A 25,079-nucleotide genomic window follows, 5' to 3' on the forward strand; every position below is an offset into this window, starting at 1 on the left:
GGATACACTTACCTTTAAAAACAAGATTCTTTTTCCTTGTTTCATTGTCCATAAATTGAGACTAATTCCTAAGTTTAGGATTATGAAGATTAAATAAAAGAAACAGATGCAAAGCAACCCTCAGTGGCTGGAAGTCACCAACCTGCTGAGCCCTGCTGTTTCCCAGTGGGCCTTGGGCAATGATGTGGGCTCAAGTCCTGTTTCCAGGAGGCCTATAACCTCCTTGGCCTCACAGAAGTCAGCGTTTGATTGGCAGTTGAAAAAAGAGGTCACTCAAGGCCCTCAGGAAATAATTGGGATGGTTGCATTTGTATTTTAGTATTCTCACTTGATCCCACACAGTCCTGTAAGGGGAGTGGTAAGTGGGGCGAGGAATAGTTTGCACATATTGCAAATAAGTTTGTCAGGGGGCTAGGAGACAGGGGTTTTGGTCTTTCCAACCAGGGCCGCCTTGTTTCTTACAAATAACTTTCTCAAGGAGGCATGGACAGATGTTCATTCAGAGAGCTGCTGCATGTAACATCCTTGAGCCCTCTAACCATAGCAGTCTGTCCTTACCCCATCCTTAAGGACTTACACGTCCTTTTGGGAAGACAGGACTCCCACACAAATGAAAATAAGTAACCTTTGTGATCTGCCAGGAGTTCCCCGTTAATCCTGAGAGAGGGGAGGGCAAAGGCATTAAAATACTTTGTGTAGGAACCAGTTTTAGGCCAAAGACTATCCTCCGTCCGGGAGAGGGGTTTTCTGTGGGGAGGTGCTGCAGAGGCAGAGGTGTGGAAGCCTGGCTGGCCTATTGGAGGACTGTCAGGAGTCTGGAACCTGGGCTCTGTGCAGACTGGACACAAGCTGGGCTGCCCATCAAGGCTGGGCTCTGACGAAACCCAAAGCTGGCTTGCTGTAGGGAAATGGTGTGTCTGAAAAGGAAATGCTCTTTTAAATCTTTTTCTTGTTCCAAGCAAGGAATAGTCTTCCAAGACTATTTTTCAGAGCAAAGAGTGGTGGTATTTAGGAGAGAATTGTAGAAAATGGAATGCATCTGCGGCTAGGGGCTTTGTCTGGCCTGGCTTTACAAATAAGGAAACTGAGGCACAGGGAGTTAGTGACCAAAGATTCTATAGTAAGTAAGGAGCAAAGCCACCCCATTTAATGTCTTGCTGGCGCTAAAGCCTGATCAGTCAACCTGGTTGCTAAATGTCCATTAACTTTAGGAAGCTAATGAGTGGGCAGGGATGGGGTTGGGGACTGGGGCATGTGGATTACCCAGTTCTGACTGGTGGAAGTAACAAGTTCCATTCTTTTTGATTTTGTTTTTTTAAATTCATTTTCTGTAGGTTGAGCAGTTCTTATTTCAACGTATACATTTTATTAAGCACTGCAGTTAGAAGCCTTTATATACTTAAATCCAGCCATCTTGAGAGGTGTTTTGGGCGAATTTTTTTGTGTGTTTTGGGTAGTTTTTTGTGTTTGGAGAGTTAAAACAGAGAAGCTGAATGGCTTGTTTTATTCCCACCAGAAAGTCAGTTCAAACTGCAATGACTATGTAAACTTTTTTTGTCATAACGGTAGCTGAAAGTTTTATGAAAATGTTGTGAGACTAGAATCCATATCTTTGCAGTGCTTTGCACGTCAGGCTCACAATTTTATGTTTGACACAGAACATTTCCAGCACTGTTCTGCTTCCTTTCTCTTTTCACAGGTTACAACCCTTTGTCTGGTGAAGGAGGTGGAGCCTGCTCCTGGAGACCTGGACGCAGAGGTCCATCGTCTGGTGGATGAGGCTAAGAATCTTGTTAGTGTTGCTTTTGACACTAGCAAGATGAATCCTTAACCCTCGACTCAATTGCCTTATGCACGCTTTTCACAGTGACTACCCAGGGGGAGGGGGCTTTCTTTCTGTTCTTAACTGCACCTGTGTCTTCAAGGGTTGAAGGCAGCATGGAGTGTGGATGTGGCCACTAGGCAGTAGTTGCAGTTGGTCACACTGCACTGAAGCCAGTGACTGTGTTCACTGATTTCATGGGTCATTGCTCGTTGATAGCTAAAGGCCTCCAAGTGATTGGCGATCTTGATAAAAGAGACCTGGCAATGATCCTTCAAGTTAACAGGTCCTTGCTGGTAGGACAGTCTCTGTGACAGGTTGCATTGAATGATGTCTTCCTTGTAAATGGTGAGCCCACCAGCGAGGATTACTGATGTAGAGAGTTGATGGGGTTGTTTCTGTATATTTATTTTTATGTACAGAGCTTTGTTAAAAAAAAAAAAAAAAGAAAACTGTAAATATTAAAAAAAAAATAATTGCAAGGAACATTTTCAGCATCTTTATCAAATTTAAGGAGATTTCATTATGAACTTGAATTTGTCTATCTAATATTACACAGCTTTTTATTATTCATAACCTCCCACTAATATTACTTATTTTCCCTTCTCATTCCTCACCTGCAATGAGCATGGCAAGTGGCAGACAGCTGTAGTGATTTTCAGAGTTGGCAGGCTCCTTGGGTTTATCCACAAAATCAGGCACTTGGAGTTGAGTTTCTGAATTAAGAGGATAAAGAAACATCTTGCCTAGAGGTACCTCAGGGGCCAATGAGGTTTCTTGGAGCCCTGTGGGTCATCCCTCTTGCACTCATTTCTTATGTCCTTGTCTAGAACCTCTGTCAAGTATGCTATAAAGGGCCTGATAGTAAATATTTTAGACTTTGCAGTTGCATAGTCTTTATTTTTTTACATTTTTAAAGGATTGTTAAAAACATTTAAAAATTCTTAGCTCATGGGTTGGATTTGTCCTGCCTGCTATAGTTTGCTGATCCCTGCTTTACGTCAAGATTGTAAGAAGGAACAAAATTAACCTGCAGAATAGTGATGATTAGCTGGGAAAGTATTCCAGAAAGGTCTCATATAAATTAATCAACATATGTTGAGTATGTGAAATACTCTGTAGTTGTCTCTTGATATATATAAAGGAAAAATATAGTCTGGTCTTAGGGGGCTTAAAATCTCTTGGGGAAGGCTGGAGGGAGTGAAAACAGGACTTTGAAGACAGTGTGATTGCAAACAAATGGGCTGGAGTAGTGAAAATCAAGTGTTTGGGTCTGGAGACATTTGAGTGAAATTTTGAGTGGAGGAATGTGGGAGTTCCTGGCAGAAGAGAGTGTCATTGAAAACCAGGGTGGGTCTCCTGAGGGTTAGGAAAGCCCTTGAATCTTTATCTGAATTACCAGTTTTTACCCAGATTGGCTTTCCACCAGCATGGAAGACTCACAACATGGGAAGTTTTAGACTTGGGTTAAAATATTTTACCCAGGTTTGTTATTTACATATAGAGAGATTCCCTGTAGGATTTAAAGGAACTTTTAAAGAATTCTTCCTTTAATATATTTTCTGTAGCTGAAAACTTATGTTAAGCAGCTCTCAACTATTCATTTTAGAAGTGGAAGGGCATGTTTCAGTACACTATTAGCTGTGACTTTTCCCTCAAACCTCATTTTGTTCCCATAAATTTAGAAATTATCAAGTCAGGGACACATAGGAAGAAACAATGAGTTCTGTGTACCCACCTTGAATCTGGCACCATGAGGTGGTGGTGGAGGGGGTGGTGCAATGTGGAGAATTGATTGGGAGATAATAAAGGGGAGAAGGAAACTAATTTGTGTAATAGTTAGCATTTGAAGAGCACTTGCTGTGTGCCAGGCACATACATTTATAGTTAATCCTCACTACAATCCTGTGAGGTAGGTACTTCTAATTAACCTTGGTTTTCAGAAACTGAAGCTTAGAGGGTCACCTGGTCCAAGGCCCTGATCACTATAGTCTACTTTGTCCTTGTGTTCCTAATAACCAAGGGCCATAGGTAACCAAGATGGGAGCTTGATCTAGCTAATGAAACAGTTACCATGTGGAATAGTGAATACTTGGGTGAAAATTGTGTGCTACAAGTCTAGGGCAGTAAGCATTCCAGAAGGGTGGACCAGAAGAGGTAGGAGATATCTCTTTCCAGAAGAGATAGGTCCTCTGCTGATATTGAAAGAATGAGGAAGTGGGGCTAGAACCTGAGGCCCATGGGGAAGAAGGGATGGGTCAGAGCCGTGTCAAACCGGCAGAACACTGCCTCATGCTTCAATGGAGGGGCTGCAGCTGGATTCACAGCATAAACCCAGTATAGACTGCCAGCAGCTTGAAACTCATGCAGTAGACACTTGAGAGCTATTAAGGTTTAAATGATGAATGCGTGACCCAGTCCATCGTGGTCATGGAGCAACATTAGTAAATGTGGGGCAAAATATGCACAGACCTTCAGCTGAAACTTTCTGGTTGCTAGAGTTGTGTCCTTGGCCAAATGCACCTGCCTCTGCAGGAGGAGAAAGGAACTATTCCCTCCTTCTCAAGGACCACTCTTCCCTCGCTTCCTCCTCTCCACCATGCCATCAAGTCTTTCTCATAAGAACAAAGCCACATCACATACCCAAAGCCCTGGTTCCCTCTGGTGCTCTAGAGTGAGCTTTGAGTTGTCTCCACTCATCAGGAACAGATTAATGCTGCTTAATGCTGAAGGTGCTCTTCCTGGATAATTCTCTTTCACGCCCCAGTGGAGTTTTTGGTTTCGTCTTATTTGACCTGCCAGCACTTGACTCTCCTTGCAGCGCTCCCTTCTCTTGCCTTCCATAACACCACACTCTGGGTCTTTACTCCCAAGACAGCCCACACCTCTCTCCTGTGCCTACCCTGCCCAGCGCTTCTAGTCTTCTTGAACAAGTTCCTGTATTCTCTCTCCAATTTCTCTTCCTCCATTTGCTGTTATATCTGTTCCACAAAAGCTCTTCTTAAGTTGATGTGTCTGATGGATCATTCTCGGCACTCATCATTTGCAGTAATTGAGCACTCCTTGAAAAACACTTTTCTCTTGACTTCTGGGACTCTGCACTTGTCTGGTTTTCTCCTGCCTTTCTGATCAATCTCTTGCTGCTTTTTCCTGATCTTCCTGACCTCTAAATGCTGAAGTTAAAGAAAGTTACAAAAGGAGTTAGAAAAGGCAAAAAGGTGTAAGCATCACTGTAATGCCACTCGATGTGAGTGGCATTGGAGAAACCACAAATGTATGATGTCGTGATGAGGCAAATTGGTATATGCAGCTTGAAGTAAAATGTCAGCATATTGTACCCCAATTCAAATACTGTATCTCAAAAGAACTTGGATAGAAAATGATGCTGTGCTCTGGGAAACTGAAGACTCACAGTCAGTCTGGTGATGAAGAAGATGCTGTAAACAGCACAGACACGTGCCCTGCCCTCGTGGGCCATGTGATGCGTTTGGGGAAGATGAGCATCACACAGTTAACAAAAATAAATGACTGGAGATAGCAAAGGGTGGCAGAGTAGAAAGGCGTGAGCTCATCCCTTCTTTACACTGAAATCACAACTAACTGCTGAACAACCATCAACACAAAAAATGCTGGAACCTACCAAAAAAAGATACCCTATACCCAAAGACAAAGAAGAAGCCACAACGAGATGGTAGGAGGGGCACAATCGCAATAAAATCAAATCCCATACCCACCAGGTGGACAACCCACAAGTTGGAAAATAATTATAATACAGAAGTTCTCCCACAGGAGTGAAAGTCCTGAACCCCACTAACCTGGGGGGTCTGGCAATGGGAGGAGGAACCCCCAGAGAATCTGACTTTTGAAGGTCAGTGGGGTGTGATCTCAGGAATTCCATAGGACTGGGGGAAACAAACTCCACTCTTGGAGGGCACACACAAGGTTTAGTGCACACCAGGACCTAGGGAAAAAAGCAGTGACTGCATAAGAGACAGGGCTAGACCTACCTGATAGTATTGGAGGGTCTCCAGCAGAGGTAGGGGACGGCTGTGGCGACAAAGACATTGGCAGTGGCAGCTCTGGTGAGTACTCATTGGTGTGAACCCTCTAGGAGGCTGCCATTTCCCCCCCAAGACCTAGCCCCACCCAACAGTCTCCAGGCTCCTCAAGCCAAACAACCAACAGGGCTGGAGCACGGCCCCACCCATCAGGAGACAGGCTGCTTGAAGTCTTTCTGAGCATAGCCCTGCCCACCAAAGGGACAAGACCCAGCTCCACCCACCATAGGGCAGGAACCAGGCCCTCCCACCAGGAAGCCTGCACAAGCCCTCTTAGCCTGCTTCATCCACCAGAGGGCAGACAGCAGAATGAAGTAGAAATGCAGCCCTGCAAGCCTGTAGATCAGAAACCACAATCACAGAAAGTTAGACAAGATGAGACGGCAGAGGAATATGTCCCAGGTGAAGGAACAAGATAAAACCCCAGAAGAACAACTAAGTGAAGTGGAGATAGGCAATCTACTGGAAAAAGAATTCAGAGTAATGATAGTGAAGATGATCCAAGATCTCAGAAAAAGAATTGGAGGCACAGATTGAGAAGATACAAGAAATGTTCAACAAAGACCTAGAAGAAATAAAGAACAAACAGAGGTGAACAATACAATAACAAGTAAAAACTACACTAGAAGGAATGAATAGCAGAGTAACTGAGGCAGAAGAATGGATACGTGACCTGGAAGACAGAATGATGGAAATCACTGCCATGGAACAGAATAAAGAAAAAAGAATGAAAAGAAATAAAGACAGTCTAAGAGACCTCTGGGACAACGTTAAACACACCAACTATTGCATTTTAGGGGTCCCAGAAGGAGAAGAGAGAGAGAAAGGACCTGAGGAAATATTTGAAGAGATAATAGCTGAAAACTTCCCTAACACTGGAAAGGAAATGGTTACCCAAGTCCAGGAAGCACAGAGAGTTCCAGGCAAGATAAACCCAACGAGGAACATGCTGAGACACATGGTAATCAAGTTGACAAAAATTAAAGACAAAAAAATATGAAAAGCAACAAATAACATACAAGGGAACTCCCATAAGGTTTTCAGCTGATTTCTCAGCAGAAACTCTGCAGGCCAGAAGGGAGTGGCATGATATATTTAAAGAGATGAAAGGGAAGAACCTACAGCCAAGAAGACTCTACCCAGCAAGGCTCTCAGTCAGATTCCATGGAAAAATCAAAAGCTTTACAGACAAGCAAAAGCTAAGAGAATTCAGCACCACCAGACCAGCTTTGCAACAAATGCTAAAGGAATTTCTCTAAGCAGAAAAGAAAAGGCCACTACTAGAAACAAAATTACAAATGGAAAAGTTCACAAGTAAAGACAAACATAAAGTAAGGGTAGGAAATCATCTGCACATAAATATCAAAACCAGCAATTGTGAGAAGAGGAGAGCACAAATGCAGGATATTGGAAATGTGTTTGAAATTAAAAGACCAGCAACTTAAAACAAACTTGTTTATATATAGACTGCTATATCAAACCCTCATGGTAACTGCAAACCAAAAAACTACAGTAGATACACACACACAAACGAATCCAAACACAACACCAAAGTTAGTCATCAAATCACAAGAGAATAGAACAAAAGAGGAAAGGAAGATAAAAGACCTACAAAACCAAATCCAAAACAGTTAAGAAAATGAAAATAGGAACATACATATTGATAACTACCTTAAATGTAAATGGATTAAAGGCTCCAACCAAAAGACACAGACTGGCTGAATGGATACAAAAATAAGACCCATATATATGCTATCTACAAGAGACCCACTTCAGATTGAGGGACACATACAGACAAAGTGAGGGGATGGAAAAAGGTATTCCATGCAAATGGAAACCAAGAGAAAGCTGGAGTGGCAATACTCATATCAGATAAAATAGACTTTATTTTTTTTATAAATGTTTAAATTTATTTACTTTTTTATTTTTGGCTGTGTTGGGTCTTTGTTGCTGTGCACTGGCTTTCCCTAGTTTGGAGAGCGGGGGCTACTTTTCGTTGTGGTGTGTGGGCGTCTCATTATGATGCCTTCTCTCGTTGTGGAGCACAGACTCCAGGCACGCGGGCTTCAGTAGTTGTGGCTCCTGGGCTCCAGAGCACAGGCTCAGTAGTTGTGACGCATGGGCTTAGTTGCTCCACGGCATGTGGGATCCTCCCAGACCAGGGCTTGACCCGTGCCCCCTGGATCCTGAACCACTGCGCCACCAGGGAAGTCCCAACAAAATCGACTTTAAAATAGACTGTTAAAAGAGATAAGGAAGGACACTACATAATGATAAAGGGATCAAACCAAGAAGATATATCAATTGTAAATATATATGCATCCAACATAAGAGGACCCCCAATATATAAGGCAAATACTAACAGCCATAAAAGGAGAAATCGACAGTAACAAAATAATAGTGGGGACTTTCAATACCCCACTTTCATCACTGGACAGATCATCCAGACAGAAGTTCGATAAGGAAACACAGGCCTTAAATGACACATTAGACCAGATAGACTTAATTGATATTTATAGAGCATTCCATCCAAAAGCAGCAGAATACACATTCTTCTCAAGTGTACACGGAACATTCTCCAGGATTGACTGCATGCTGGGCACAAAATGAGCCTCAGTAAATTTAAGAAAATTGAAATCATATTAAGCATCTTTTCCAACCACAATGCTATGAGGTTAGAAATCAGTTACAAGAAAAAAACTGTAAAAAACACAAACACATGGAGGCTAAAAAATATCCTACTAAACAACCAATGGATCACTGAAGAAATCAAAGAGGAAATCAAAAAATACCTAGAGACATGAAAATGAAAGCACAACGATCCAAAACCTATGGGACGCGGCAAAAGCAGTTCTAAGAGGGAATTTTATAGCAATAAAATCTTACCTCAGGAAACAAAAATCACAAATAACCTTATACCTCAAGCAACTAGAGAAAGAAGAACAAACAAAACCCTAAGTTAGTAGAAGGAAAGAGAGCATAAAGATCAGAGTAGAAATAAATGAAATAGAAATGAAGAAATCAATAGAAAATATCAATGAAACTAAAAGCTGGTTCTTTGTTTTTTGGGGTTTTTGTTTGTTTGTTTGTTTTATTTAACACATCTTTATTGGAGTATAATTGCTTCACAATGCTGTGTTAGTTTCTGTTGTACAACAAAGTGAATATATATATCCCCGTATCCCTCCCTCTTGAATCACCCTCCCACCCTCCTTATCCCACCCCTCTAGGTTGTCACAAAGTACCGAGCTGATCTCCCTGTGCTATGCTGCTGCTTCCCACTAGCTATCTATTTTACATTTGGTAGTGTATATATGTGGATGCTACTCTCACTTCACCCCAGGTTCCCCCTCCCCACCCCGTGTCCTCAAGTCCATTCTCTACGTCTACGTCTTTATTCCTGCCCTGCCACTAAGTTCATCAGTACCTTTTTTTTTTTTTTTTAGATTCCATATATATGCATTAGCCTATGGTATTTGTTTTTCTCTTTCTGACTCACTTCACTCTGTATGACAGACTCTAGGTACATCCACCTCACTACAAATAACTCAGTTTCATTTCTTTTTATGGCTGAGTAATATTCCATTGTATATATGTGCCACATCTTTTTTATCCATTCATCTGTCAATGGACATTTAGGTTGTTTCTATGTCCTGGCTATTGTAAATAGTGCTGCAATGAACATTGTAGCACATATCTCTTTTTGAATTATGGTTTTCTTAGGGTATGTGCCCAGTAGTGGAATGGCTAGGTCATATAGTAGTTCTATTTTTAGTTTTTTAAGGAACCTCCATACTGTTCTCCATAGTGGTTGTATCAATTTACATTCCCACCAACAAGCAGGAGGGTTCCCTTTTCCCCACACCCTTTCCAGCAATTATTGTTCCTAGATTTTTTGATAATGACCATTCTGACCCATGTGAGGTAATACCTCATTGTAGTTTTGATTTGCATTTCTCTAATAATTAGTAATGTTGAGCATCTTTTCATGTGTTTGTTGGCCATCTGTATGTCTTCTTTGGTGAAATGTCTATTTAGGTCTTCCACCCATTTTTTAATTGGGTTTTTTGTTTTTTTGATATTGAGCTCCATGAACTGTTTGTATATTTTGGAGATTAATCCTTTGTCTGTTGTTTCATATACAAATATTTTCTCCCATTCTGAATGTTGTCTTTTTATCTTGTTTATGGTTTCCTTTGTTATGCAAAAGCTTTTCAGTTTAATTAGGTCCCATTTGTTTATTTTTGTTTTTATTTTCATTACTCTAGGAGGTGGGTCAAAAAAGATCTTGCTGTGGTTTATGTCAAAGAGTGTTTTTCCTATGTTTTTCTCTAAGAGTTTTATAGTGTCTGGTCTTACATTTAGGTCTTTAATCCATTTTGAGTTTACTTTTGTGTATGGTGTTAGGTAGTGTTCTAGTAGTTTTCTGGTGGCATCTTTAGGATTTTCTATGTATAATATCATGTCATCTGAAAACAGTGACAGTTTTACTTCTTCTTTTCCAATTTGTATTCCTTTTGTTTCTTTTTCTTCTCTGATCGCTGTGGCTAGGACTTCCAAAACTATGTTGAATAAGAGTGGCAAGAGTGGACGTCCTTGTCTTGTTCCTGATCTTAGTGGAAATGCTTTCAGTTTTTCACCATTGAGAATGATGTTTGCTGTGGATTTGTCGTACATGGCCTTTATTATGTTGAGGTAGGTTCCCTCTATGCCCATTTTCTGGAGAGTTTTTATCATAAATTGTGTTGAATTTTATCAAAAACTTTTTCTGCATCTATTGAGATGATCATATGGTTTTTATTCCTTAATTTGTTAATATGGTGTGTCACATTGATTGATTTGCGTATATTGAAGAATCCTTGCATCCTTGGGATAAATCCCACTTGGTCATGGCGTATGATCCTTTTAATATGTTGTTGGATTCCGTTTGCTAGTATTTTGTTGAGGATTTTTGCATCTATGTTCATCAGTGATATTGGTCTATAATTTTCTTTTTTTGTGATATCTTTTTCTTGTTTTGCTATCAGGGTGATGGTGGCTTCGTACAATGAACTTGGGAGTGTTCCTCCCTCTGCGATTTTTTGGAAGAGTTTGAGAAGGATAGGTGTTAGCTCTTCTCTAAATGTTTGATAGAATTCGCCTGTGAAGCCATGTGGTCCTGGACTTCTGTTTGTTGGAGGCTTTTTAATTACACTTTCCGTTTCATTACTTGTGATAGGTCTGTTTATATTTTCTAATTCTTCCTGGTTCAGTCTTGGAAAATTGTACCTTTCCAACAATTTGTCCATTTCATTGTGGTTGTCCATTTTATTGGCATATAGTTGTTTGTAGTAGTCTCTTATAATCCTTTGTATTTCTGTGGTGTCAGTTGTGATTTCTCCTCTTTCATTTCTAATTTTATTGATTTGCGTCCTCTCCCTTTTTTTCTTGATGAGTCTGGCTAAGGGTTTATCAATTTTTTTTTATCTTCTCAAAGGACCAGCTTTTAGGTTTATTGATCTTTGCTATTGTTTTCCTCATTTCTATTTCATTTATTTCTGCTCTGATCTTTATGATTTCTTTCCTTCTACTGACTTTGGGTTTTCTTTGTTCTTTCTCTAGTTGCTTTAGGTGTAGCATTAGATTGTTTATTTGAGATTTTTCTTGTTTCTTGAGGTGAGATTGAATTGCTATAAACTTCCCTCTTAGAACTGCTTTTCCTGCATCCCATAGGTTTTGGGATGTCGTGTTTTCATTGTCATTTGTTTCTATGTATTTTTAAATTTCTTCTTTGATTTCTTCAGTGACCTCTTGGTTATTTAGTAGCACAATGTTTAGCCTCCATGTATTCGTGTTTTTTACAGTTTTTTTCCTGTAATTGATTTCCAATCTCATAGCATTGTGGTCAGAAAAGATGCTTGATAGGATTTCAATTTTCTTAAATTTTCCAAGGCTTGATTTGTGACCCAAGATGTGATCTATCCTGGAGAATGTTTCGGTGTGCACTTGAGAAGAAAGTGTATTCTGCTGCTTTAGGGTGGAATGTTCTATAAATAACAATTAAATCTATCTGGTCTATTGTGTCATTTAAAGTTTGTTTTTCCTTATTTATTTCCTGTTTGGATGGTCTGTCCATTGGTGTAAGTGGGGTGTTAAAGCCCCCTACTATTGTGTTACTGTTGATTTCCCCTTTCATGGTTGTTAGCATTTGCCTTATGTATTGAGGTGCTCCTATGTTGGGTGCATAAATATTTATGATTGTTATATCTTCTTGGATTGATCCCTTGATCGTTTTATAGTGTCCTTATCTCTTGTAACAGTCTTTATTTTAAAGTCTATTTTATCTGATACAAATATTGCTACTCCAGCTTTCTTTTGATTTCCGTTTTCATGGAATATCTTCTTCCAGCTCTTCACTTTCAGTCTGTATGTGTCCCTAGGTCTGAAGTGGGTCTCTTGTAGACAGCATATATATGGATCTTGTTTTTGTATCCATTCAGCCAGTCTGTGTCTTTTGATTGGGGCATTTAATACATTCACATTCAAGGTTATTATCGATATGCATGTTCCTATTACCTTTTTCTTAGTTGTTTTGGGTTTGTTATTGTGGGTCTTTTCCTTCTCTTGTGTTTTCTGCCTAGAAAAGTTTCTTTAGCATTTGTTGTAAAGCTGGTTTGGTGGTGCTGAATTCTCTTTGCTTTTGCTTGTCTGAAAAGCTTTTGATTTCTCTGTCGAATCTGAATGGGTTCCTTGCTGGGTAGAGTAATCTTGGTTGTAGGTTTTTCTCTTTCATCACTTTAAGTATATCCTGCCACTCCCTTCTGGCCTGCAGAGTTTCTGCTGAACAATCAGCTGATAACTTTATGGGGATTCCTTTGTATGTTATTTTTTATTTTTCCCTTGCTGCTTTTAGTATTTTTTCTTTGAATTTAGTTTTTGTTAGTTTGATTAGTACGTGTCTTGGTGTTTTTCTCCTAGGGTTTATCCCTCAGGACTCTGCACTTCCTGGACTTGCGTGACTATTTCCTTTCCCACTTTAGGGAAGTTTTTGACTATAATTTCTTCAAATATTTTCTCAGACCCTTTCTTTTTCTCTTCTTCTTCTGGGACACCTATAATTTGAATGTTGGTGCGTTGTTGTTGCAGAGGTCTCTGAGGTTGTCTTCAGTTCTTTTTATTTTTTTAAATTTTTACACTTTATTTATTTATTTATGGCTGTGTTGGGTCTTCATTTCTGCGTGAGGGCTTTCTCTAGCTGCAGCAAGTGGGGGCCACTCTTCATCGCGGTGCACGGGCCTCTCATTGTCGCAGCCTCTCTCATTGCAGAGCACAGGCTCCAAACGCTCAGGCTCAGTACTTGTGGCTCACGGGCCTAGTTGCTCCATGGCATGTGGGATCCTCCCAGACCAGGGCTCGAACCCATGTCCCCTGCATTGGCAGGCAGATTCCCAACCACTGCGCCACCAGGGAAGCCCCTGTCTTCAGTTCTTTTCATTCATTTTTCTTTATTCTGCTCCTCGGTAGTTATTTCCACCTTTCTGTCTTCCAGCTCACTTATTCGTTCTTCTGCCTCAGTTATTCTGTTATTGATTCCTTGTAGTGTGTTTGTCATTTCAGTTATTGTTTTGTTGTTCATCTCGGTTTGTTATTTAGTTCTTCTATATCTTTGTTAAACATTTCTTGTATTTTCTCAATCCGTGCCTCCATTCTGTTTCCGAGATTCTGAATCATCTTTACTATCATTACTCTGAATTCTCTTTCAGGTAGGTTGCCTATTTCCTCTTCATTTATTTGGTGTTATAGGTTTTTACCTTGCTCCTTCATCTGTGACATATTTTTTTGCCGTCTCATTTTTTTTTTTTTTTGATGGGTGGGATTGTGTTCCTCCTGTCTTACTGGTTGTTTGGCATGAGGCTTCCAACACTGGAGTTTGTAGGCTGTTGGGTAGAGCTGGGTCTTGGTGCTGAGATGAGGACCTCCAGGAGACCTCACTCTGATGAATATTACCTGGGGTCTGAGGTTCTCTGTTAGTTCAGTGGTTCAGACTCAGGGGTCCCACTGCAGGAGCTTTGGCCCAACCCCTGGCTCGTGAACCAAGATCCTGCAAGCCATGTGGGGTGACAGTTCGCTTGGGGGTCCTCCCATCTCCTTGGGCATCGAGGTCCCCACCAAAGCTGGTTCTTTGAAAAGATAAACAAAATTGATAAACCTTTAGCCAGACTCATCATGTAAAAAAGGGAGAGGGCTAAAGTCAATAAAATTAAAAATGAAAAAGGAGAAGTTACACCTACATCACAGAAATACAAAGGGTCATAAGAGATCACTACAGACAACTATATGCCAAAAAAATGGACAACCTGGAAGAAATGGACAAATTCTTAGAAAGGTGCAATCTCCCAAGACTGAATCAGGAAGAAATAGAAAATATGAACAGAATAATCCCAAGTACTGAAATTGAAACTGTGATTAAAAACTCCCACCAAACAAAAGTCCAGGACCAGATGGCTTCACAGGTGAATTCTATCAAACATTAGAGAAGAGGTAACACCTATCCTCAAACTATTCCAAAGAATTGCAGAGGAAGGAATACTCCCAAACTCATTCTATGAGGCCACCAATACCCTGATATCAAAACCCGACCGGAACTTCCCTGATGGTCCAGTGGGTTAAGACTCCATGCTCCCAATGCAGGGGGCCCTGGTTCAATTCCTGGTCAGGGAACTAGATCCTGCATGCCTGCCACAACTAAGAGTTCACATGCCGCAACTAGGAGTCTGCATGCCAGACACAGGGAACTCTGCTCAATATTCTGTAATAATCTAAATGGGAAAAGAAGTTGAAAAAGAATAGATATGTGTACAGGCATAACTGAATCACTTTGATGTACACCTGAAACTAACAGAACATTATTAATCAATTATGCTCCAATATAAAATAAAAATAAAAAAAAAGACTGTACTGTGATGAGGGCTACAAATGGAAAATACATATCACAATGAGAAATGATCTGACTTGGGGGGGCCTAACTTACCTATACTCTGTAGCCACGGATTCCACTTTTGTGAAATGTAAGAGTTGCAAACATTAGGAAGTAATTTAGAGATGAAATAACTTCACCGCAAACCAGGAGAGTCTTTCTAGTTTTCAGTGTTAGTACTTGTTCCTGACCTGCTTCTCAGTAGAAAGTCCTCCTTGGGGATCTAATGGTAATGTGAAAACACAGACCTTAACAAACGTCTTAGGGAAATTTATTGGCCCCTCACTGCCTTTTTAGCATCACAGGAGGAAGTAATACAATGCCATGAGACCAGCTTCAGGAGTAAATTTCTGCAAATGTTGATATAGGGTAAGCCCCCTTCATTTTAAAATATTTATTCCAAACCTCCTTTCAGTTTATTCCAGACCTCTCCTCACCATAATCAAAACAATTTGTAAACCCCATGATAAAAATAGGACTTGTAATTAAAAAAATGCAAGAGAAGCGAGCTTGCCAGTGCAACCTCTGATTTGGAAGATGTAGTCCTTAGCTTCTTCAGTGTCCCAAACCACTCTGGACTTGGTGAGTTGAAACAACCACATATCCCTACGATTCTGCTGGGCTTGGCGCAGTTGATCTTGGCTGCACTCACTATGCATCTGTGGGTCAGCTTGTGGGTCAGCTAGAGACTAGCTGGACCCAAATGGCCTCACTCATGTCTGGCAGTTGGCTAGCTATCTGCTGGAGCAACAGGTGTTTCTTGATCTCTAGCAGGCTACTCGGGCTTGCCCACATTGTGGTTCAATTCCAAGAGCAGTGCCAAAGCATTTCAAGTTTCCGTTTGCTTCACATTTTGCTACCATCTCATTGACCAAAGCAATTTTAAGGCTAGTTCTGTTGCAAAGGATGGAGGAAGACTCCACCTCTTGATGGGAGGAGCCATCAAGCCACTGTGCAAGGGTAGAGATGCAGCAAGGGGAAGAAACTAGCCCTTTGCAATAGTGGTGTAAATCCTCATGGGTCTTGTAACATCCACATTTTAGTCTCTGAAATTTCTCCAGTCTGGAGCAAAGCTGCCCCAACCCAGTCCTTGAGGACCATTCCCAAGATTTACAATCAAGAGAATTGCTTAGCACCTATGAAGAATCCTGCTCTGACAAGTACACACCCCAATCCCAAAAGGAGCCTAGATGATGGCCTGCATGAGTCAGGGCTCCAGCAGGGAACATGGCACATTCAGACTGGGTGACTGAGGAGTGGTCAATAAAGGAACTATTTGCAAATGTGTGGATGGGGTTTAGAGAAACTTACCCAAAAACTGGCTTCAACTCTTGGTAGGTGTCGAACCAAAAGATACAACCAAGCCAAAGATCAGGAGAAGGAAGGATTTATTACTTGCAGCAAGTAAGGAGAACACTGGGGATCATCCCCGAAGTGGTGTCTCCTAGAATAGCAAAACTGGGGAAGTTTTAAGCTAAGCATACCTGCATATTCATGAAGAGGTTTGGGCAGTTGACAGAGTCCAAGCTTTAGCTGTTTGAAGTCAGAAAACATCAACATCATCATCCCTTAGGTTCCAGTTGATCTGGTGGTTGAGTACTTCAGGCTAATCTTTACCATTGAAACAGAACTGGGAGTGTTTACACCTGATATATTATCTTTGCTGTTGTTACTTCTCTTGCCTGATAACAGTCGTTTCTGCGTTCTTTTGTTCTCTTAAGATCATTAATTACTGAGACATGTTCAAGGGCGAGCTTTGTGGCCAGGCTTAGATCACAAAATGGCTTAGGTCAAAAATGGCTTCTGATGTTAAGAAAGCCATGCCTGGTTCTCTTTCTTTCTACCTAATCTGCTTACAAAACCAACAAGGGATGGGCACAGCTAGCAACACTGGGGAGCCATTGATAGTCTCCTCTCCTTTGCCCTCTCCCCACCTAGCAAACCAAAGGTCTGCAAAGAGAACAGTTACCAGAATCTGCACAGACAGTCAACTCGCAGTGACCCAGCCAGAAGGAGCTGGAATACATACTGTGACCTCACTCTTCTCTCACCCACCAGTGCCTCTCCTTAGCTGAGCTGGAGCCCCTGGGGATGGCGTTAATATCTGCTAAGCTGGTTTACTGATGATCGGACTCAAGGTGGCTGTTAGTAGTTAAATTGTGTACCCCCAAAAGGTATGCTGAAGTCCTAACCCTGGGAATGTGTGACCTTATTTGGAAATAGGGTCTTTGCAGTTATGACCAAGTTAAGATGAGGTCATACAAGGTCATGTTTAGGATTGGGGTGGGCCCTAATCCAATGTGACTAGTGTGTTAGTCTGCTAGGGCAGCCGTAACAAAGTACCCCAGATAAGGTTGCTTAAGCCACAGAGTTGTATTCTCTCTCAGTTCTGGAGGCTGGAAGTTGAAGATGGCGTCAGCAGGCTTGCTCTCCTCTGAGGCCTCACCCCTTGGATTGCAAGACAGCCGCCCTCTTGCTGCCTCTTCACATGGTCTTTTTTCTGTGGGCGCTCATCTGTCTTGTTTCTGTGTGTCCTAATCTCCTTTTATAAGAATACCTGTCAAATTGGATCAAAGCCCTCCCTAAAGGCCTCATTTTAAAATAATTACCTCTATCTATAAAGACCCTATCTACAAATGCAGTCACATTCTGAGGTACTAGAGGTTAAGGCTTCAGCATATAAATTTGGGGGGAACACAGTTCAGCTCATAATAGTTGGCATCCTTATAAGAAGAGGAGAAGAGACACAGACTCAGAGAGAAGAAAGCCATGTGAAGACAGAGACAGAGACCGAGTGATTTAGCCACAAACCAGGGGATACCTGGAGCTACCAGAAGCTGAAAAAGGCAAGGAAAGATCCTCCCCTAGAGGCTTCAGAGGGAACATGTCTGTGCCAGCACCTGAATATTGGACTTCTAGCCTCTAGAACCATGAGAGAAAAAAATTCTGTTGTTGTAGGCCATCCAGTTTGTTCTAACTTGTTATAGCAGCCAAAGGAAGCCATAGTCAACATGGTCGAAATGTTGGAATTTCCCAGACATTTAACAGAGGATGTTTCAAGAGACACAAATGTTGTGTGGATCTACTCTGTGCACACCCTAATGATAACCTCCAGCGGTGGCCCAGAAGATCCACCATCAAAGCATTAAAAAAGGTGCTGTTAAAGGGGGAGCACCAGCATTCTTGAATTGCACTGGTGGTGTTCAAAAGGACTCGAGAATAGTGGATATTTTTCATTTGCCCTTCAATATCCACTCTCCACCCCATTCTTGCCCCAAGAGGCTGACCTGTACAAGCTACAGACAGCTCATATATTTAGTTTATTCAAGCTAACCTCTGGGAGTGTAGACTCTAGGCCACTTGACTACAGGCTTCGAGTAAGGAGTCTAATAGAGTTGAACATCATTCCCAGGTGCTCCAGCCAACACATTAAACCCTGAATTCCATTTTGAGAAATTAGCTCCCTGAAGCCTTCTTCTGATATCCTTGGAGTCCACTACCATGGTTCTTCCAGACTCCTGCCAGCACAGATGCCTGAGGCCCTGCTTCACTTTTTTTTTTTTTAACATCTTTATTGGAGTATAATTGCTTTACAATGGTGTGTTAGTTTCTGCTTTATAACAAAAAAAATATGGAACGCTTCACGAATTTGCGTGTCATCCTTGCAGAGGGGCCGTGCTAATCTCTGTATCGTTCCAATTTTAGTATATGTGCTGCCAAAGCGAGCACCCTGCTTCACTTTCAGTGTTTAGCTCTGCTCTCCATGGCAGACCTCATATTTGTTCATCTGAGACATGTTGGAATCAAACTCGTCCTATGGGCCTGGAGGCACTGAGGGGTGATGGGAGCAAATCCTGAGGGTAATAGGCATCAGCCAGAGAGGCACTCCCCCAGGAGTGTTCATTGAAAGATATAGATGCAGGAGAGGCTGGCTAGGGGCTGGGGTGCAGGGAAAGACAAAGTTCGCAGCCTTTTGTCAACCCACATCTCAGGGTCCCCTTCTCTCCCATCAGTTCCCTCAGCATAAGAGACCAGACAGGGCTATGCATTTAATTGGCAATGCAGCTCTGCAGCCTTTACAGTCAGGCCTTGGACTGGCTTCCACCATTTCTCTCCTGCAGTTACAGAGGATGGGGGATTCCATCAGAGCGTTCTGATTTCCAGCTGGGCTCTGCATTGACTGTAACTGCCTTCAATTTGTCCTTTTCTCTGGGTATGCACTCAAGGGCCATCAGAAGCAGCCTGCTGACCCCACAGTCTTTCTAATCCCTCTCGTTGCCCTTGTGACTGTCTTACAGCCCTTTGCTCTCCCATTGCCTTGCTCTCCCCTCCTGTGCCATCACCAGTGAACGCCTGTGGTGGGTTACCAATGTCCCACTGCTCACTCCTTAGATATGTGAGCAACCAGTTCCAGAATCCCATTTTGAGGGTCTGTTCCCAAGGCCCACTCCTGGCACATCCTTTGTATGTATGAGATGGGGTCCTGGGTAGAAACAGATGGCACACACAAACTGGGTAATTGAGAAGATCCTAATAAAGGGACTGCTTACAAAGGAGTGGGCAGGGTGTTGGGATGTGAAGAAGGGAAGGTGTGGTAGCCGGCAACCTGAGGGAGACATTACCACCACTAGGCCTGAGGCAGCAATGGGGCGAGTAGAACTGGAGCCCTGAACAGAGGGATCACAGAGCACTGTACCACGCCCTACAAATGCTCTGCCTTGGGGTGGCTTACACTAAATGGTATTAATACAAGAGCAATGTATACTGAGGGCAAAAAAAGGAGGGCAAAGGCCTCAGGCAGCTCCTGTTAATGAGTATTTAACATGCTTCCGAGTTTCTTAGCAGCCAAGGCCAAAAGGGAAACACAAATTTTTTGCTTCTCATTACTAAAAAAAAGAAAGATGTCACACCCTTTGCTGGAAGAAAGTTTATTCTGGTATTAAATTTTAAAACAAATTTCAGACATAAAAATTTAAATGAAGAGAAACAGATGCTAGAAAGAATAGTCAGTGTCCTCAAGAACAGGTTTATGGCAAATTCAAACATGGTTTTCAATACAAACGAACCAAGAATGCTGGTCTTTCTTGTGAAGATGTAACTTGAATGTACACTGCAGTGGAGACAATTTTTGTGATTGGTCATAACTGGATAGGACAACCAGTAGGCTTCAGCTTATTGATAGGTAGTAGCTGCTGGAGTTGTGTGTGGAGAATTGCCTGGTTCAGAGGACAATGATTAGATGCTACCACAACCAGTGGACTGGGGTGTGGAGATATGCATAGAGGAAATAACCCAGTCCTGGGCAAGCTGACATGGGCCAGTGATCAAATTCAGCTTAGGAAAGAATCTATGCTACCCAACAGAGTGGATGGATAGCTTACCCTTTTATACAGAGATTTTCAGTCACTCCTGCCCTCACTTCAGCATATCTCTCCCTATGTCCATGAAAATCCCCAGGTTTACCCACAGTTCCCAGCAGAGTGGCTATAACTACACACTTTCTCCACTCGCAGAAACCACAAGTGAATGGAAGTGATGTCACAGTAGGGATAACCTCATATCTATTTTAATTTACATTTTTACAAGTAAGTAAATTTATAGGTTCTGTGTTTTATGTCATGTTTATAAAGGCTTTGTCTACTCCAAGATTATCCCATTCTACCAGTACCTAGTTGTTGAAACTTTTGATCCCTCTGGAAGTTACTTTGATATAAAGACGAAAAAGAGATCTAACTTGTTTTTTTCCCAATTGCCACACAGTTGTTCATCTTTCCTTCACTTTTATACCAAATCTCCAGATTTATTTAGATTTACTTTGGTCTCTATTCTGTTGTATTGATCTCTATATATACATGCATTGTGTCCTCACCCAAAGGTATGTTAGAGTTGTAACCCCCAGAACCTCAGAATGTGAGCTTATTTAGAAATAGGGTGTTTGTTAGTTAAGATGGGGTCATACTGGAGTAGGGTGGGCCCTAATCCAAATGACAGGTGTCCTCATAAGAGAGAAATTCGGATACAGACACGAGACACACAGGGAGAGCCCCATGTGAAAATAGGTGGAGGTTGGAGTGACGCAGCTGCAAGCCAAGGATTGATGGTCACCACCGAGAAGCTAGGAGGAGGCAGGGAAGGATTCCACACAGTGTCTCAGAGGGACCTTGATTTTAGACTTCTAGCCTGCACAACTGGGAGAGGAGAAATTTATCTGGTTTTAAGCCACCCAGTTTGTTATGGAAGCCTTAGAAAACTAATAAAATGCATCAACACCATACTTTAATTTTAATTAATTAATGAGGTTTTAATATTCTTTAGTGTGAAATGGGGACTGTCATCCTTCATTGCTCTTTTATGGAATTTTTCTAATTATTTGTTTATTTTTAATTTTTCTATATGATCTTTAGGAACAGCTTGTCTAGTTTTCCCCCCAAAAAATACCATTAATATTTTTATTGCGTTTATATTGACCTTTTAAAAGTAATTCTGTGTGATTCAGCATTTTTATACTATAAACTCTTTATGTCTAAGGGCATAATTGATAAATATGACCACATAAGAATAAAACATTTCTGCCTGACCACAACAACCACAAAGTTGAACAACAAATTGGCAAATCATGAACCAATAAAAAAGAAGACTAACAAGTCAATAGAAAAATATATTAAGAACACAAATAGTGTGCTTCATGGAAAAGAAAATTCAAATGGTTTCTAAAGATATGAAAAGATGTTCAACCTTACCCATATATAAATGGAAAACAATGAGATATCTTTGAAATTCCTTTTTTCCCCCTATCAAACTGGAAAATGTAAAAAAAGTTTAATAAGATATATTGGCAAGGGTGTGGGAAACCAGACACTCTTAAATCTCATACATTGTTGATGAGAGTGCATGTTAGTACAACCTGTACAGAAAGCAAATTGAATATATCAGAATTTTAAACTCTTTAACTCATTATTTCTTCTTCTAGAAACGTATCCTAAGATGAATGCATTCACACAGAAGGTGTGTAAAAGAATATTCTTGGGTACATAGTACAAAAGATTGCTATACCTAATATCATTATACAATCATGGAATATCTGTACAGCAGAGTGCTAAGTAGCTGTGACTGTGAATGAGCTAAGTATGGCCATAGAAAGAGTTATATTAAGTGAAGAAAGTGGGTTGCAAAACAGTTTGTATAGGATGCTGACACTGAGTTTAAAAGGGGGGATACACACACACACATACACACATGTGTTTGGATACGCATAGACTAATCTCTAGATCAATACAAAGGAAACCGACTGAGGTGTGTGCTTCTGGGGAAGAAAGCTGAAAGGTTGAAGAGCAGAATGAGAAGAAAGACAACATTTCCACCCCTTTCTACCTTTTCACCCTTTTCATCCTTTCTACCTTTTTAATTTTATCCCCATGTGCATACATTACCCATTTAAACAAAAAATGTAAATTTTTAGTTTTTAAACACCTTATTGAAATATAAAAATACATACAGAAAGGTGCACACATAATAAGTGTGCAGCTCAATGAATTTTCACAAGGTGATTACATCCAAGTAACCAAGGGCCCCAAACAATATTTTGGGTTTTTTTTATCTTTTACATTAGATTTTCAACATTATTCAGTTTATTTTTTATTTTATTTTAGTTTTTAGTATTTATTTATTTGGTTGTGCTGGGTCTTAGTTGCGGCATGCAGATCTTTGTTGTTGCGTGCAGGATCTTCTGTTGTGGCATGTGAACTCTTAGTTGTGGCATGCATGTGGGATCTAGTTCCCTGATCAGGGATTGAATCCGGGCCCCCTGCATTGGGAGCATGGAGTCTTAACCACTGGACCACCAGGGAAGTCCCTTAAACAATATTTTAAATATAGATTTAACCCATTCACAAATTTCAAGAGCTTGAGTATTATTAGTAAACATATTTATTTGAAAAATATGTTTCAACCACTTACAAACTTCTAGAGCTTGGCTATTACTAGTGAAAGACAAAACTACTTTTGGAAAATGCCAAAATAATATTAATGATCATAAGAACAGGAAGCCTTTGCATTTGTCAGGTGCTTCATAGATTTCAGAGCACTTCACAGCCTTTCATTTACTGGCCCAGAGAGAGAGACAGGGTCAGAATTATTAAACCCATTTGACAAATGAGGAAACTGGTTCTAGAAGGAAAGGGGATTTGCCCTAAGGGAGAAGAATGCTGGCATGCCAACAGGCTTCCCTGAACCCTGCTGCCCCAGGTGGGCTGGGGTAAAACCACAGAGAGGAGACAAAAGGAGGAGACCTAGGAATGACCTTGTTACTCTTGTTCTATCTGCACCAGTAAGTAAAAACTAACATCTAGTACCTCACAACTCACAAAGTGATTTTACATCCCTCATGTGGTTTGGCCCTGTGAAATAGATTACTCCCCCCATATGATCCATGAGAAAACTGAGATTCAGAAAAGCAAAGTTGCTTGCTCATAAGTGGCAGAACAAAATTCAAAGAAAGAAAAAAAATTTTACATTGTACAAGCCTCACAACTGACATCTGCTGCTGTGACCCCCAAGTGGGGGGCGGGGATCCTGAGACGAGAGTCTGGCAGTTTGGTCATCCTCTGTCTTTTCCTACATGTTCCTGTAATAGAAGACTGGGTAATTCAGGCTAGCTTTCTTTCTGAAAAGAACTTCTCAAAGCTGTACAAGATAGTTTGAACATTTTTTTTACATCATGCATTTATTAGGCCAAGATGTGGGAAGAAAGTATGGGAACATAGAAAGATGTACAAAACTCTAGTATCTTTTTTGTCCTGGGACATTTGTCAGTCTATAAGAGATGTCTGAGAGGCTGGCCCCTCAACACTAGAGAACATTGTCTGAATCTGGGGCCTGCCAAGGGTGGGAACTTCCATGATATCTTAGTGTTTACTCTTTAGTTAACTAGTTAACAATTCTTTTTAACTTAAAAAAATTTTTTTAAATTATTTATTTTTAATTTTTGGCTGTGCTAGGGCTTCGTTGCTGCGTATGGGCTTTCTCTAGTTGTCGTGAGCGGGGGGCTACTCTTCAATGCAGTGCACGGGCTTCTCATTGCAGTGGCTTCTGTTGTTGCGGAGCAGGGGCTCTAGGTGCTTGGGCTTCAGTAGTTGTGGCACACGGGCTCTAGAGCACTGGCTCAGTAGTTGTGACACATGGGCTTTGTTGCTCCATGGCATGTGGGATCTTCCTGGGCTAGGGATTGAACCCATGTCCCCTGCATTGGCAAGTGGATTTTTAACCACTGCGCCACCAGGGAAGTCACCTGATTTTAAAATTTTATTTATTTATTTTATTTTTTATTTTTGGCTGCACCACGTGGCTTGCGGGATCTCAGTTTCCCAACCAGGGATTGAACCTAGGCCACCACAGTGAAAGCACCAAATTCTAACCACTAGACCACTAGGGAACTCCCAACAATTCTTTATATTAAGTCCTCTCTTTTTGGATTTCCACTTCCAGCCAAGATAGGATAGCAGTGACTGGTTTTACCCACCCACCTGAAACAACCAAATAGAATAGATAAGAGTTTCAACATACTAGTCATCAGATAATGAAAGACAGTGATCCTAGAAAGAGGGGATTAAGCACAGTGGCTACATTGTTGCTCCAGTTTACTGCCTTCAAAGAGTTTCCAGGACACAGTATAGGAAGAGTAAACCCCAGTGGAACCTCACTCCCAGCACTGAAAAGACAGAGCTGAAAGTTGGGAGAGACCCAGGTGGCTAGAGTTTGCAAGACAGAGTACCAGAAAAAAAAGAACTATAGACAGAACTCTGGAGAACTGCAGAGGGTCCCCTTCAAACATTAGCAAAAAGTACTCTCCACAGATGCATGTGAGAAAGTTATGTGAGGCTGGGAAAAGAACCCCCAAAAGAACTTGAAGCAACAGTATCTGGCACTCACATAGGTCTAGGAATAGTTCCTGTTCCCACCAGCCAGACTGGAAAGCCTAGTAATTAACAGGATGTTAGGTAAAGTACGCAGGAAAGTCTTACCTCAGTGACAGGATAATTGGTCCTGCACTGAGCACCACCCTAGCCCTGCCTAACAAACTGTAAAAGCAAGACCCAAAAGGATTAAACTGCTTCCTGGGAAATTAACTGCATCCCAGACCAAAACTCAAGATTCAAAGGAATACAGAATATCCAGCACCAAATGAGGTAAAATTAATAATCTCTGGCATCCAAAGATTACCAGACATGCAAAAAGACACAAAAAT

At 41.2% G+C, this 25,079-nt stretch overlaps 1 protein-coding gene and 1 long non-coding RNA gene across 3 annotated transcripts in view; one reads left to right on the forward strand and one right to left on the reverse strand.

The window, feature by feature from the left end:
- The window catches only part of SELENOS (selenoprotein S), a 9,468-nt gene extending 7,164 nt beyond the window's left edge, over window positions 1-2,304 (forward strand). For both annotated transcript variants that reach the window (XM_082450224.1, XM_082450225.1), the window contains exon 6: window positions 1,700-2,304. In XM_082450224.1, coding sequence (XP_082306350.1) covers window positions 1,700-1,779 — 80 coding nt within the window. In that variant the 3' untranslated portion in view covers window positions 1,780-2,304. The remainder of the gene's footprint in view (window positions 1-1,699) is intronic.
- The window catches only part of LOC309655244, a 177,215-nt gene continuing 154,332 nt past the window's right edge, over window positions 2,197-25,079 (reverse strand). The window contains exon 2 of the long non-coding RNA XR_014260691.1: window positions 2,197-24,122. This is a non-coding gene — a long non-coding RNA (uncharacterized lncRNA). The remainder of the gene's footprint in view (window positions 24,123-25,079) is intronic.

Source organism: Balaenoptera physalus, assembly GCF_965194825.1.
Source record: "Balaenoptera physalus genome assembly, chromosome: 2".
Lineage (NCBI taxonomy): Eukaryota > Metazoa > Chordata > Mammalia > Artiodactyla > Balaenopteridae > Balaenoptera > Balaenoptera physalus.